The following is a 13,366-nucleotide window of genomic DNA, read 5'->3' as shown; positions in this document are numbered from 1 at the left end:
AGTTCTATACGATGGTTGTGTTCAAGCTTGTGGGTAATTAAATTCTTCACATTTGTGTGGTTCTGGATTAATTCTGTTTAGAGAATATAGAGAGACTGTTCAAGATTATATCTAGGTGCGGTTTTGTATAGAATAAACAGCGTGCAGAAGAGGAAGCTGTCCAGGCCAAGAACAAGGAATTAGAAAGGAAGCAGCAAGAGGTTTATTTCATGCCTGACTGCATGCTGTGTAATATACAAATGCAGTCTGTCTGTATGTTGTTAGGAACATGAACAAATCCGAGCAACCTTTAAACAACGTTTGTCTGTAGAGCCTCCTAGAGGATCTTACGAAAGGATTACTGTGAAAGTAAAGATGCCTGACTCTTCAAAGCATTGTTGTTACTTCCATGGCCAGGACACACTTCAGGCAAGCTGTACACGTCATGTCTATTTTATGTATAGATATGTACAATTGTTGCAAGTGTGGAGAATGTAGGTAGGTGGTCTAGGTGCAAATGAGCACCTTGCTTACATGGCTAGTTTGTGAGTCAGTATAAAGACAGTCTTGAATAAAATATGTTCAATACTTGCCTGAAGGGAATCTGAATGAAATCATTCTTATTCTGCTTTTATGAATGAACAAGCTCCAACACCCGGCTTCGCCCGGGGGACAACACATGCCAGGTGCTTCTCCTTTGTACTTCATAGTGCCGCAGTTGACACACACGTTTGTCATAGAGCCAATACAACACGGAAGTGGAGAAGAGACAGGTCGCCTTTATAGGTAAAGATTATAGCATTAATGACAGACAGACAGACAGTTGTGATGTCTTCCACTACCCATATTGTCTACTTCTCTTTACCAACATTGTCATCATGGATTGTACACATCTTTACCTCGCGTCAGGCTAGGCGTCTTCTATGGTGGCTATGCACTTTGTGATGTCCATCCATGTTATCCGGGAGACAGACAGAGTGTTCAGTTTTTTGCTTTTTAGTTGTCATTGTAATGTAGTGTATCGTGCTTTGCTTAATTTGATTTAGCCTGTAATAGTTCTGATTTATGAAAATATAATACCATTGACAGACAGACAGACAGACAGACAGACAGGCAGAAAAACAGGTCGCCTTTGTAGGTAGAGATTATAGCAGAAAGTATCTAAAAATGCGTTTGATGATTGGATAGGCAGAGGGGGTGTAGCCAGGTCACGTACAGTTTGTATAGAGAACCGTTTACTGTCACTAATTAGCCGTGGTGTAAGTGCTTTTACCGTTTAAATAGTAGCAGCCAGACAGAATTCTCATTCATAGTTATATCCCGTACAATTGCCGTTTCCAGAGCCCGCTGATTTTTGGATTAACGATTGGGTGAAACCATTTCGACTTGGACGTTGCTGCCGTTGCGAGGAACAGGTGTATCGAACTTGGCATCTAGTCGACACGTGTCCAGTTTCAAAAAATCCCGTTGATTGGATTATTGATCCCGTTGAAGCCATTTCGACAGTCCCGTTGCGGAGAACAGGTGTATCGAACCTGGCATCTATAATTTCGACGTGAATCCCGAAACGTGCAAGTCACGTGCAATACTTACCCGGATAATCCGTTCCCCGTATATAACGAATGCCGACTCTCGTCATTTCGACAGTCCCGCTGAACGTCGTCTGTTCGAAGACGTTGCTGGCGTTTCGGGGAAGAGGTGCATCAAACACGGCAGCTCCGTATCTAACGAAGTCACGACGCGTACCGACTGTCGTCATTTCGACGGTCCCGCTGAACGTCGTCTCTTCGAAGACGTTGCTGGCGTTTCGGGGAACAGGTGCATCAAACACGGCAGCTCTTCGACGGTCGCAGACTGGCAAACGACTGTGTGCGTATTTTTTCGAGACCCGGATATCAGCAAGAATATCATCCTTTTCCCGACGTCGCCGGCAATAGACGACACGCTCGGCGCGTACCGTCCGACGTCGGGAACGGGCAGTCTAAATTCGGCGGAGACACGACGCGCCGTTCCGGAGATATTCGCGCGCGAGCGGAAGCGAGCGCGATCGGCGGGAAACGGCGTCGTCGTGGGAGAAGTCAGGAAGACGACCGCGGTCTGACTTTCGACCTGAATGAATTCGGCGTGCGCGAGCGAAATTCGGCCGAGATCGGACTCGCCGTCTTCGAGAGACGCTCGTACGTACGGGCACACAGACAGACAGACAGACAGACAGACACACAGACACCTCTCCTTTATATATATAGATACGTACATTCAACACATTTGGGATCAGAACATCCAGGTGGAGGTTGCAGGAATGTAATTTATGACATTGGCACAATGTGCCTATGCTAGCTATAAGTACATGTACCTGAACATGAAGTGATTACTAATATCACTTACAACAGGAATCCTGGGGGAAAAGAGGACAATATAGCCTTTTGGTTAGTTTGCTTTGGTTGACTTGTATGATTATGCAACATTTGATACTTTGGTGAACTTAAATGAGCATTCCCGAGATATGTGATAGGCTACTGGCTCCGCCTTCGCTTGCTAATGGGTTAAGTATCTGGGCGCTATCTCAGAGCAGCCCGACAGATATACGTTAACAATGTTTCATAACTTAAAAACTGACGGGGCGTTCAAGATTTTCGTTTGACAATTGCAAGTGAAGCGTTTTTTGCGTCCCATCAGATCACCGTAGCCTAGCTTACCGTATTAGAGGAATCACGTTCCTGGAAATGTTCTCTCTGTTTCCATCACTCCAAGCACTGTGGAAACCGTCTATAGAGACTGACCTTCTTTTCATTCGATTTATTTCCGCCCGGCAACATTTGAGAGAATCCGTATTTTGTGAGACTCTTTGGCGTTGAAGGCAATGGACGTTGTTGTGGATTCTGTTTTGGCAGTTTTGGCATTAATTAACTAAGTTAATTAATGTAATTTGGATTTTGTCTCCTCAGGCTGTGTCAATGTGGGTGGCACTTGATGGATTAATAAGTGACCCCACTAAAGGTGCTTTGAAAGATTGCTTGATCCCACCATCCTCCAGCTACTTTGTCTGACAGCTCAACTGAAGTATTAGCTGATGTGTTCTGTGGCAGAACTGAAGTAAGACTTGTCGCGGAAGATGCTGTGCAAGACTTCTCTGGTGTGTGTGTGTGTGTGTGTGTGTGTGTGTGTGTGTGTGTGTGTGTGTGCGTGTGTAGGATTTGATTGGTGCTTTAAGTGTGCTCATTATAATACAGCAACGTATATGACTTAATTTAATTCCTTATTGTTTGTGTACTTTTGCATTTATGCATTTACTATTACAGGTTATAATTTAATTAATATACTGTATTATCTATTTCTGTAAATTTAGTGAATTAAGCATCGTCTACTGAAGCTGAAATAATTGCAGAAACCAATGGATAGTCTTGTTATAGAAGTTGTGGTTAAGCCCTAACAACCCAATTTGCTAACAGTGGCAAATCCTATGTAATTTTTGCAAAAAGTTAGGTTTAGAAAAGGAGTGTTTATATGTAGTACTCAGTTTTGTATGGTGCTTTATATGCACCAGCACCTGAATAAGTCTTTCATTGTTATTGATTATAGTGATATGTCACCTAAGTATATAATCAGCTAGCTTGCATAATGCACTTTAATTTGTCTAGCTCTTTTCTTATTCCTCTTGTATTAATTAATTGTTAAATAGACTGTCTGTTACACTATCATGTCATACTATGAGTGAGCAGCGCGGATATATGGATATTATGGCAATAGCTGAATGTCTTTTCAGTGTATGTTGATATACACTATCCAAGCTTTTCTTTGTACTATTTAGGTCAAATCCCCGCAACTCCAACCTTGTTTGATCTTATAAAACAGTTGCAGCAACAAGTTACCACTAGCTTGGCTCTCGTTTTCCCTCTCGAGGTTCAAAGGGAACACTGCTTGATGGATGCATTAGATTCAGTGAATCAAAGAGGGTTTGATCGACAAAAGACACCTGCGGTACATATGATTAGGGCATGTGTACTCTTTCCAACTTAACAATGGCTTCTATACCAGGTTGAATTTCTTGGAGAAGAGGGAGTGGACAGTGGCAGTCTGAGAAGAGCGTTGTGGCGTTTAGTTGCCAGGAATGCTCAAGGCTTTCTGGTATGTGGTAACCATGACAGATGCATACCCATTCATAGTGTGAAACATCTATCAGTAAGAAATCATACTGCCAATCAACAGATCAATGTTGTTACAGCAAGAAAACTTTAAGAAATTTGGAGTTTTAATAGCGATGGCATTTGTTCAAGATGGCATGGGCTGTCCTGTCTTTGCACCTTGTGTTTATAGCTACTTATGTGGCAAAACACTAACTGAAATCAAACCAGACATTATGGACATCCCTGATCCAGACGTCTGTTCAATTGCTAAGCAGGTGCTGTGTAGTTGTTCACATTTTACTTGTTGTTTGCAATGACAGTTCTACAGATTGCAGATGCCAATGGCCCTGAATTCGACAATCTACTGACGGACAATGAAGTGCTGCAAAAGCTCATGGATGCAGGCTACACGAAGCCTCTTCTTCAAATCTATAAGCAGGATATGCTGTCTGCATTAGCAGTTCATTTTTGCTTACTCAGTGTAAAAGCTGAGTTAGATCAATTGCGTGAGGGACCGGAAACTCTTCATGTACTGTCAGCAATGATGAAGCACCCTCATGTGTTTCAATGTCTTTTTGTTGCAGAACGCAACCCTCTGACTGCAGGTACATGCAGTACTGCATTAATATGTGTACCTGTTTTTCTTTCCAGTTTTTTAAACAAATCATAAATTAATTTAATTGTGCTTATATATAGTCGTGCTCAAGAGTTTGTTAAAAGAGCATTTTTCTGAAAAGGGGTCAAATTCCAGGAGAGAAGAAGAAGCAAGTTACATCTATTTTTGTTGCTATCTTGAAGATTTGGAGGGTTTAGTTGTTTGTATTGACTCTGTCTATAATTTGACAATTAATTAACTGTCTATGGTATATATACTTGTAGGTGTTGTTGTTGAGGATCTTACTATGGCGGACTTGCTAGTGTTTTTCACATTCCTGTCATGGGCTTTGAACCAACGCCCAGCTTACACTTTAACTGCATGGACATCTATCCCACAACATCAACTTGTGGACATGAATTGGTCTTACCAACTAAATCCTATGGAGATGAAGCTAAATTCAAACAGGCCATGACTGCTGGTTTGTTGTTTTATGGAGGCTATGGAAAGAAGTGACTCCTATGATTGATACAGGTCTAGCACAGCAGTCATTTTCCTTTAGCATGCATGCAGATCCACAAGTATCAGAAGCAGGTGCAGGAGTGAACAATTAAATATCAATTAAAGTGTAGTAATTAGGTACTAGAGGCGTTGAAGTGTCAAGTGTAGTAATTAGTTGAAGTATGGGCTAGTTATAATTATTGGGGCTATAGACTTTGTAGGATGAAATAATATGGTTGGTGGAGTTTGCGAGCACTGTATATTTCTACTCTTGCCACTGCGCATGCTTACTTAATTAATATATAATTTTAGCTATACCATAGATAGACGGCTCTGCACTTGGCACTAGCATCTCAAGCCAAGCGCCTTCGTGCTCACTGTGCGACCTCACGTGTTGCTCGCACGTGAGAGGAGGTGCTTGACGGGAACTCGTGAAGTCGCACATTGAGCAAATCTTGTCTTGCGAGACTAGTTGTACAGGGTAGATCATGACCGTCTCAAGAGAGGAAACAGCCGAGCAGCTTCGTCGTCTTATCAGAGGACTGCTGAATAACGCCCAACGGCAAATCATGTCCTTAATTTCAGATAGATTCTAGCACGCTTGCTGATGTCAGCCTTTTCTGTGACAGTCTGTGCACACATATGAATCGATTGGCCGCACTAGATCTAGAGATAAATTCTTAAATACGAAATTCTCTTGTGTATGTTCGTGGAGCCGCAAGATATTTGGAGCAAGCGAGAGCTTCACCGAGTTCCGGAGTCGATGATTCGTATCAGGCAACCACCCTACAATCAAGTAGTGGTAGACCAAGGTTTTGTGTGACCTCTGAGCAGCTACAATACTTTCTAGGCCACGGGTTTACTGTTCCAATCATCGCCAAAATGTTAGGGGTTTCCGTAAGAACAGTTAGAAGGAGAATGACAGACTTTGGTCTTAGTTCACGTGCAAGATTTTCAGACATTTCAGATAGTGATCTTGATGCAGTTGTGAGAGAGCTAAAGGAACAGTATCCTCATTGCGGATACCGAATTTTGGACGGACTTCTCAAGGCCAAGGGGATTCTTGTCCAACAAATTCGAGTTAGGGAAGCTGTACTCAGGTGTGTAGTATCGAGACTCGTGTATTTGCACTCTACACTGTCTAACTCAACAAAGTCCGTCAAAACCAACTAGTATCTTCTACTGCGCAGGCGCCCCAAGACGCCTCCCCAAAACAACCCTAAACTATTACACCCCTTCCATCTAAATTTTCTAAGTTCCCACATTACTACCCTACAGATCCAGTCTTTCTGGAAGTCTCGAAATCCGTGCGGAACGCCGGTGGACAGGCGGAACGTCGGCAGCTCTCATTTCCAATTGTTGATCAGCCTCGGTCTCTGTTTGTTCTGTTTGCTAATGTTCGGTGACATCCGGAGCGTTCGTTGCTGTTGACAATCTTGTGCTCTCTTCTCCTTGCTGTTGGTCTACCCCACTGTTGGGACTGTCCTCCATCATTGCTTGTCCCTCTGGACTTTTAGTCTCGTTGTTCTCTGTCGAACGTGATCCACGTGTCGCTTGACTAACCGTCCGTCCTCTAACCTCACTCTGAAAGATAAGGGTCCCGTCTGACTCTCACCACGCCTGCTAACCAATCCTGGCCCTTGCCAAAGTTACGCACATACGCTGTTTGCCCCGTCTCCAGATTCCGGTAACTGCAAGATTTGTCATGATCCTTCCTTTGTTGCTCTTGTGCTTCCCTTGTCTTTCTTGCCAGGTCCGGATGTAGTAAGTCCAGGCAGCTTCTTGGTCTCCGTCCCATCAGAATCACAGCTGGTGCCTCCCCTGTTGTCGCGTGTGGTGTGATTCTGTACCAAAAAAGAAATTCATCCAGCTTCGTTTCCAGTGTTCCCTGTTCGTTTTTCATTCGCTTCATGGCTGCCTTGAATGTTTGAACCACCCTCTCAGCCAGCCCATTAGAGGACGGGTGGTAGGGTGCAGTTGTAATATGCACAATTTCCTTGCTCTTCATGAAGTTTCCAAATTCTTGACTCGTAAAGGCCGAGCCATTATCACTTACCATGATTTCAGGTAGTCCGTGGGTCGCAAAATAGACTGTAGCACCCGAATGGTAGGTCCAGTTGCGGGGGAACTCAGTGGTTTTACTTCCAACCATTTAGAGTACGCTTCTGACAGTATAACGAACCACCGCCCCAAGAATGGTCCAGCAAAATCGATATGTAATCTCGAACACGCCCGTTCTGGCTGTGCCCAAGGGTGAAGAGGCGCTTTTGGTGGTGATCGCTGATGCTCTTGGCATGTCCCGCAAGATTTTGCTATCTTCTCTATATCAGCATCCAATCCCGGCCACCAAATGTAGCTTCTTGCTAGGCTTTTCATTCTAGATACCCACGGGGGAGCCACATGTAATTCCTCCAACACCCTCGGCCACGCCTTCTGAGGTATAATGACTCGCGACCCCCACAGTACACAACCACCCAAGACATTTAGCTCGTGCCGGCGATTCCAGTAATGTCGAAGCTCGGAGTCTACTTCTCTCGGCCATCCACTCAACACATAATGCATGACAGTAGCCAGTTGTCCATCTCTGTCTGTAAATTGCCGAAGTTGTACAATTGTTATCGGTCTGGCAAAGGTCATTTCCAAGATGTGCAGTGATAGCACCGATTCACTAGGATCCTCTGTCACTTCAGGTTTTAACAGACAAAGGTAACCGACTGAGTGCATCGGCGTTGGCATTTGTCGTCCCTAGTCGATAACGTAGTTTATACTGATAGCCAGACAACATCATTGCCCAACGCTGCATGCGACCTGATGCCATCAACGGCACGCCCTTATTCTCTCCTAACAACGAGAACAACGGCTTGTGATCGGTAAGGATTGTAAATGCTCTTCCACTCAAGTATTGGTGGAACTTCTTCACACCGACCAGCAATGCGAGTGCTTCGCGGTCTATCTGCGCATATCTCCTTTCTGCCTCAGCCAAGCCCCTAGATGCGAAAGCGATTGGTCGCTCGGTACCGTCTCTTAGCCTGTGTGAAAGCACGGCTCCTACCTCGTACGGTGAGGCATCACAGGCTACGACGACTTCCTTCCTTGAGTCAAAATATATCATCACTTGGCTAGACTGGAGAGCCTCCTTCGCTCGTCTGAACGCTTCCTTATGCTTATCTTTCCACTGCCAACGTACGTTCTGACGCAAAAGCTGATACAGTGGAGCCAGCCTTGAAGCCAGCTTCGGTAAAAACCGGCCATAGTAATTAATCATACCCAAGAAGGATCGTAATTCCGTAAGTTGTGGGTTCAGGTGCAGCTTGAATAGCCATCACTTTCTTCTTGTCTGGTGCTAGCCCCTGACTGTTGATAGTGTGGCCTAAGTAACTGATTTCTTTCTGCAAAAACGCGCATTTATCCAGCTTTAGTCGCAATCCCGAGTTGGCTAGGCGTTGTAGTACCATTTCTAGGTTCTGCAAGTGTTCCTCCAGACAACGTCCTGTCACTAGAATATCGTCTAAATAGACCACTGTCATGGGAATATCCTGAAGGAGAATGTCCATTACCCTTTGAAAAATGGCTGGACCCGAGGCCTCCCCAAAAGGTAGGCGTTTGTACTTGAACAGCCCCAAGTGAGTATTTATGACTACGTACTTCTGCGACGTCTCATCCAGCGTCACCTGCTGATACGCTTGGCTCAGATCTAACTTGGTGAAGAACTGACCTCCAGCTAAAGAGGCAAATATATCATTGATCTTTGGCAATGGGTATTTCTCACAATGAGAAGCCTGGTTAATCGTCAACCTAAAGTCACCGCATATCCTGATTGAACCGTCCTTTTTTAGAACCGGTACTACTGGAGCAGCCCAATCAGAGAATCGAACGGCTTTTATAATTTCGTCTCGTTCCAACCGTCTCAACTCCTGTTCGACTAGCTCTTTGTACGCATATGGGACAGGTCTAGGCTTGAAAAACCGAGGTGCGGTATCTGCTCTCACTGCTATCGATGCTGTTGCTCCCTCCAGTAGTCCCATCTTCTCCTTGAATACTTGCTGGTATTTGGTGATGAGCTCCTTATGTTGGATCCTTCCTTCTTCATGTGAGGTTCTACCAGTGATATGGAGATGGAATATCTCTTCCCATTTCAGTTTTAGGTCCTGCATCCAGTTTCTACCAAACAAATTTGGACCCTTGCCTTTGACAATGATCCATGGCAGGGAAGCCACTTGCTGTTCATATCTCACTTTCACAGCTGTTTCACCAACCAAGTTAGTGATTCCCCTGGATATGTCTGTAATTGTACTTGTGACCTACACAAATCAGGGCCTTCCGTTTAGACCATAATGCCTTGAAAGTAGCTTCATTCACCAGAGTTACCGCTGCCTCAGTGTCTATCTCCATCTCTACCTTCTGCTGATTAATCAAAACTTCTACCTTGAGTGGCTTCACTTCATTGCCACGCCCCACTATGTGTACAGCGTTCATTGCCGTCTCTAACATTTCTTCTGATTCCTGGAAATCCTCTTCTTGGCTTATTTGGTGGGCTGCCTTTGATTCTCCTTGTTGATTTGACTGACTTCGGCACGCTCTCGCAATATGGCCCCGCTTCTTGCATGGCTTGGGAAGATGCCAACCCAAACAACGAGAACACTTACTCTTTCCTGGTGTATGGTCCCTCCTACTTGATGTCTGATGTACTGCCACTGGTGCTTGAGGTGCTGTTGATGTAAAACCACCTCGTTGCATTTCTAGCGAATTTTTCGCAGCTGTTTCCATCGCTCGAGCAATCCGTAGGGCGTCCTCAAATGTCAAGTTGACTTCTTGCAAGAGTCTCCGCTGAATCTTCTCTTCATTTATTCCGCACACCAGTCTGTCTCGTAGCATGTCTGAGAGAGTATCTCCAAAGGCACAGTCTGTCGATAATCGACGCAATTCCGTCACGAAATCCGCCACAGACTGACTTCTTTCCTGTTCAAACTGTTAAATCTAAACCGTTGTAGACTAACAGAAGGCTTTGATCTCACGCGATCTTGGAGTCTCTTGACGATGTCGTCATATTCGACTGCATCCAGTGTCTGCGGCGCGAGAAGGTTGCGGATGAGTTTGTACGTTTGAGCGCCACATGCGCTCAACAACACTGCCTTCCGTTGGTCTTTGTCAGTCACCTTGTTCGCCGTGAAGTAAAACCCTAGTCGTTCGACGTAGTGTTCCCATTCATCTTGAGTTCCATCAAAGGGCCCCACTTTCCCGATCATCGATGTCATGTTTCGTTCTTTGCCTCGTCGCCAACATGTAGTATCGAGACTCGTGTATTTACACTCTACAATGTCTAACTTAACAAAACTCGCCAAAACCAACTAGTCTCTTCTACTGCGCAGGCGCCCCAAGACGCCTCCCCAAAACAATCCTAAACTATTACAAGGTGTGATCCTGAAGGTGTTGCAGCTCGTTGGCTATGGGTGCGTTCGAATACTAGTTCCAGTTCTAGAACTGGAACTGCCAGAACTGTCAGAACTGTTGGAACTCTTGCTAGCAAACGAACGCTTAGAACTGTCAGCAAGTTGAGCATGCGCAAAGGCTCATACTTCCAGTAAATGTCATACAAAGTAGCATGACGTTTCTACTCCACTTGTTGTAGTCTGTTCGAACATCAGCAGTGCTTTCGCTTTCGGTTTTTTGGAGCTGCATGCGCCAAGAAGGTCACTGGAATCAGTCCCAAATGTCGTTCTTCTGGTGTTTGACAAGCCGATGGTCGCCACAAGTGTTCATTATAACAAACAAGAAGGTCCACAACGTCCTCAGCATCTGTACCCGTCATTTCACTTCGTCAATCTCCGGGAATTTTGCATGTAGGGCTTGACAGTTCTAACAATTCCAGCTCGCTAGGCAGAACTGCTAGAACTACCAATCGAACGCTATAGAACTTTACTCCCCCTACAATTCCAGTTGGATAATTGCAAGCATTTGTGGTATTTCTGTCTTCAAGTGTCTAGATGATGACTGACCAAACGACAGCATATTGCAACAATGTATACGCCTGGGACCAAAATAACGCCCATGCCCTAGTATACGCCCAGTATTACGGGCGAATACGGTATTACTGGAAGCTATAAAGCAGATGGATACACTGTTTATAAAGTATATTTCGAGTCACGACCTCAATTTTTCGTTACCGGTGGTCGGATAATGCGGATAAAGGGAAAGCCCCGGCAGTCCTTTTTGCTTCTGAACACACCCCCAAGCCTGGCGATGCAGCAGTGACAACAGTGAAGACTCGTAAGATGCACTGACATCCAGACTTTTTGTGGTTTGTGTAGTACAGACTGTCTATATTGCTGTCTTATTTGTATTTACAGGTATCAGATAGTCATCAATAATCTAGTCAAGAAAGGTTTGACAATAAAAATCAGCCACTAGTTGACAGGTTTTCGTTGTGTTTTGAGGGACTGCACTATTTGCAGGAGTTTTAACATACTGTTAATTAATTAAAGTGTGTTTATTGCAATTATTGCATGGAATTTACCTTAATTAAGAATGATTATAATTAACATATAATTACAATACTGCAACTGCAAATGGATTACTTTCGTGTACTTGTAGCTAGTGGAAGAAAGCACGTACTTTAAGGCAATGTTTTATAATACGTATCACTATATATGTGGAAAAGATTGTTTGTAAGTGCTGCATATATAACACTAAAGGTATCTGTGGATTATAAATTTACTGTATGTAGCACTATAAAATATGCGATGAAAAATTATTCAGAGTTTAATTCAATTTGTTTTTCCTGCTTATTTTGATGTCACTGTACGAAATTCTTCAGTCGTCGTATGTTGGTTTACATGCTAGAGAAGTAGGAGCTGCAGCTTTAACTTAATTGGCAGACAAAATAAGAAAGGACAACAAATAGAGAAAAGCCATGGAGATTACTGGTAGCATGAACGTTTATCACTTTAGCAGTGGAAACTTTAGGAGTATGGTCTCCCAGTCTAGTTTAGAAACTTTTAGAACTATTGCATGAAAGACAGCATATTTTTTGAAAGCCTGTTTTACTCTGAAGTGTGATAAAGAAATTGGATTAAAAATGTCTTATTTACAAGATGAGAAATAGAAATAATAGCTAATACATTCTAAGAAGTAACTAAGGAATCGAATTATGCTTCATTGTGCTCATCAGGTTTTGTGGTGTTTGCTTTGACCCTCCGTCTCAGGGTGAAAGATGTATGTACTGCAGTCTTCAAACAAAAGTAAGACTCTTTCATAAGGTCGACAATAAATTTTTCTAAATAAATTTGGACCTTAGCAGATCGAGCTGCTTAGTGCACGCGCGCGCGCACACACACACACACACACACACACACACACACACACACACACACACACACACACACACACACACACACACACACACACACACACACACACACACACACACACACAACACCATCATTCATTGTCCGCTACTTGTGTACCAGTTCACGACTTCTCTAGTGATTAGAATTCAATCATCTCTTGTATGCTTGTTCATGTGCATAGAGACCAATACGAGAATGACAATCTCGATTACAGCTGGCGCATACATATTGACTTGTAGTTACTACTTGTGCCGTTTGCTGATGTATGTGTCATCGTTCTTCTAATTTTTATTCTCTCATCCTCAAACTTCTTCAGACCAGATGACACTTTCTTCCTCCAAACCAAACGATCAGACGCCAGTGACTCTCAATTGTCCTGATTGATGCCCACATTCTGCAGATGATGACGCAACATGCCTTCATATCTAAGTTTTTGGCCACCAGTTCTTCTCTTAGCATTTAACAACTGTCCATAGAACACTTGCTTTGGTAGTCTTCTCTCATTCATTCTTGTGACATGACCAACCCATTGTAGTTGTTGTTTTGTTATCATACATTCAATCCCTGTCATACCAGATTGTTTCAGAACCTCACTATTTGACACTCTTTCACTCCAATGAATTCGCAAGATACGACGCAGACTACGAAGATGGAATTTTTCAAGTTCTTTAATGTTTCTCCTGTAAAGCGTCTATGATTGTGACCCATATAAGAGAGTTGTAAGAATGACTGCCTTGTACACTTTGATTTTAGTTTTTACTTTGATACCTCGATTAGACTCCACAGCTAGCCTTTTTTGAAGTGCACCATAATAATGATCT

General features: G+C 43.6%; 2 protein-coding genes across 2 annotated transcripts; one reads left to right on the top strand and one right to left on the bottom strand.

The window, feature by feature from the left end:
- The first annotated feature begins 3,045 nt into the window (after window positions 1-3,045).
- On the top strand, window positions 3,046-5,447 carry LOC134194208 (uncharacterized). Its single transcript, XM_062663136.1, has 5 exons — window positions 3,046-3,112; window positions 3,788-3,957; window positions 4,015-4,104; window positions 4,202-4,708; window positions 4,800-5,447. Exons 2-4 carry the CDS (start codon window positions 3,901-3,903, stop codon window positions 4,418-4,420), a joined length of 366 nt encoding a protein of 121 aa, XP_062519120.1. The 5' UTR covers window positions 3,046-3,112; window positions 3,788-3,900; the 3' UTR covers window positions 4,421-4,708; window positions 4,800-5,447.
- An 883-nt stretch (window positions 5,448-6,330) lies between these two features.
- LOC134194227 (uncharacterized protein K02A2.6-like) lies at window positions 6,331-7,538 on the bottom strand. The gene has a single exon (XM_062663152.1). The coding sequence runs from the start codon at window positions 7,349-7,351 to the stop codon at window positions 6,779-6,781; it is 573 nt and encodes a 190-aa protein (XP_062519136.1). The 5' UTR covers window positions 7,352-7,538; the 3' UTR covers window positions 6,331-6,778.
- Between the last annotated feature and the right edge of the window lie 5,828 nt (window positions 7,539-13,366).

Source organism: Corticium candelabrum, chromosome 18 (genome assembly GCF_963422355.1).
Source record: "Corticium candelabrum chromosome 18, ooCorCand1.1, whole genome shotgun sequence".
NCBI lineage: Eukaryota > Metazoa > Porifera > Homoscleromorpha > Homosclerophorida > Plakinidae > Corticium > Corticium candelabrum.
The sequence above is the reverse complement of the archived record's forward strand: the minus strand, read 5'-3'. Positions and strand labels throughout refer to the sequence as shown.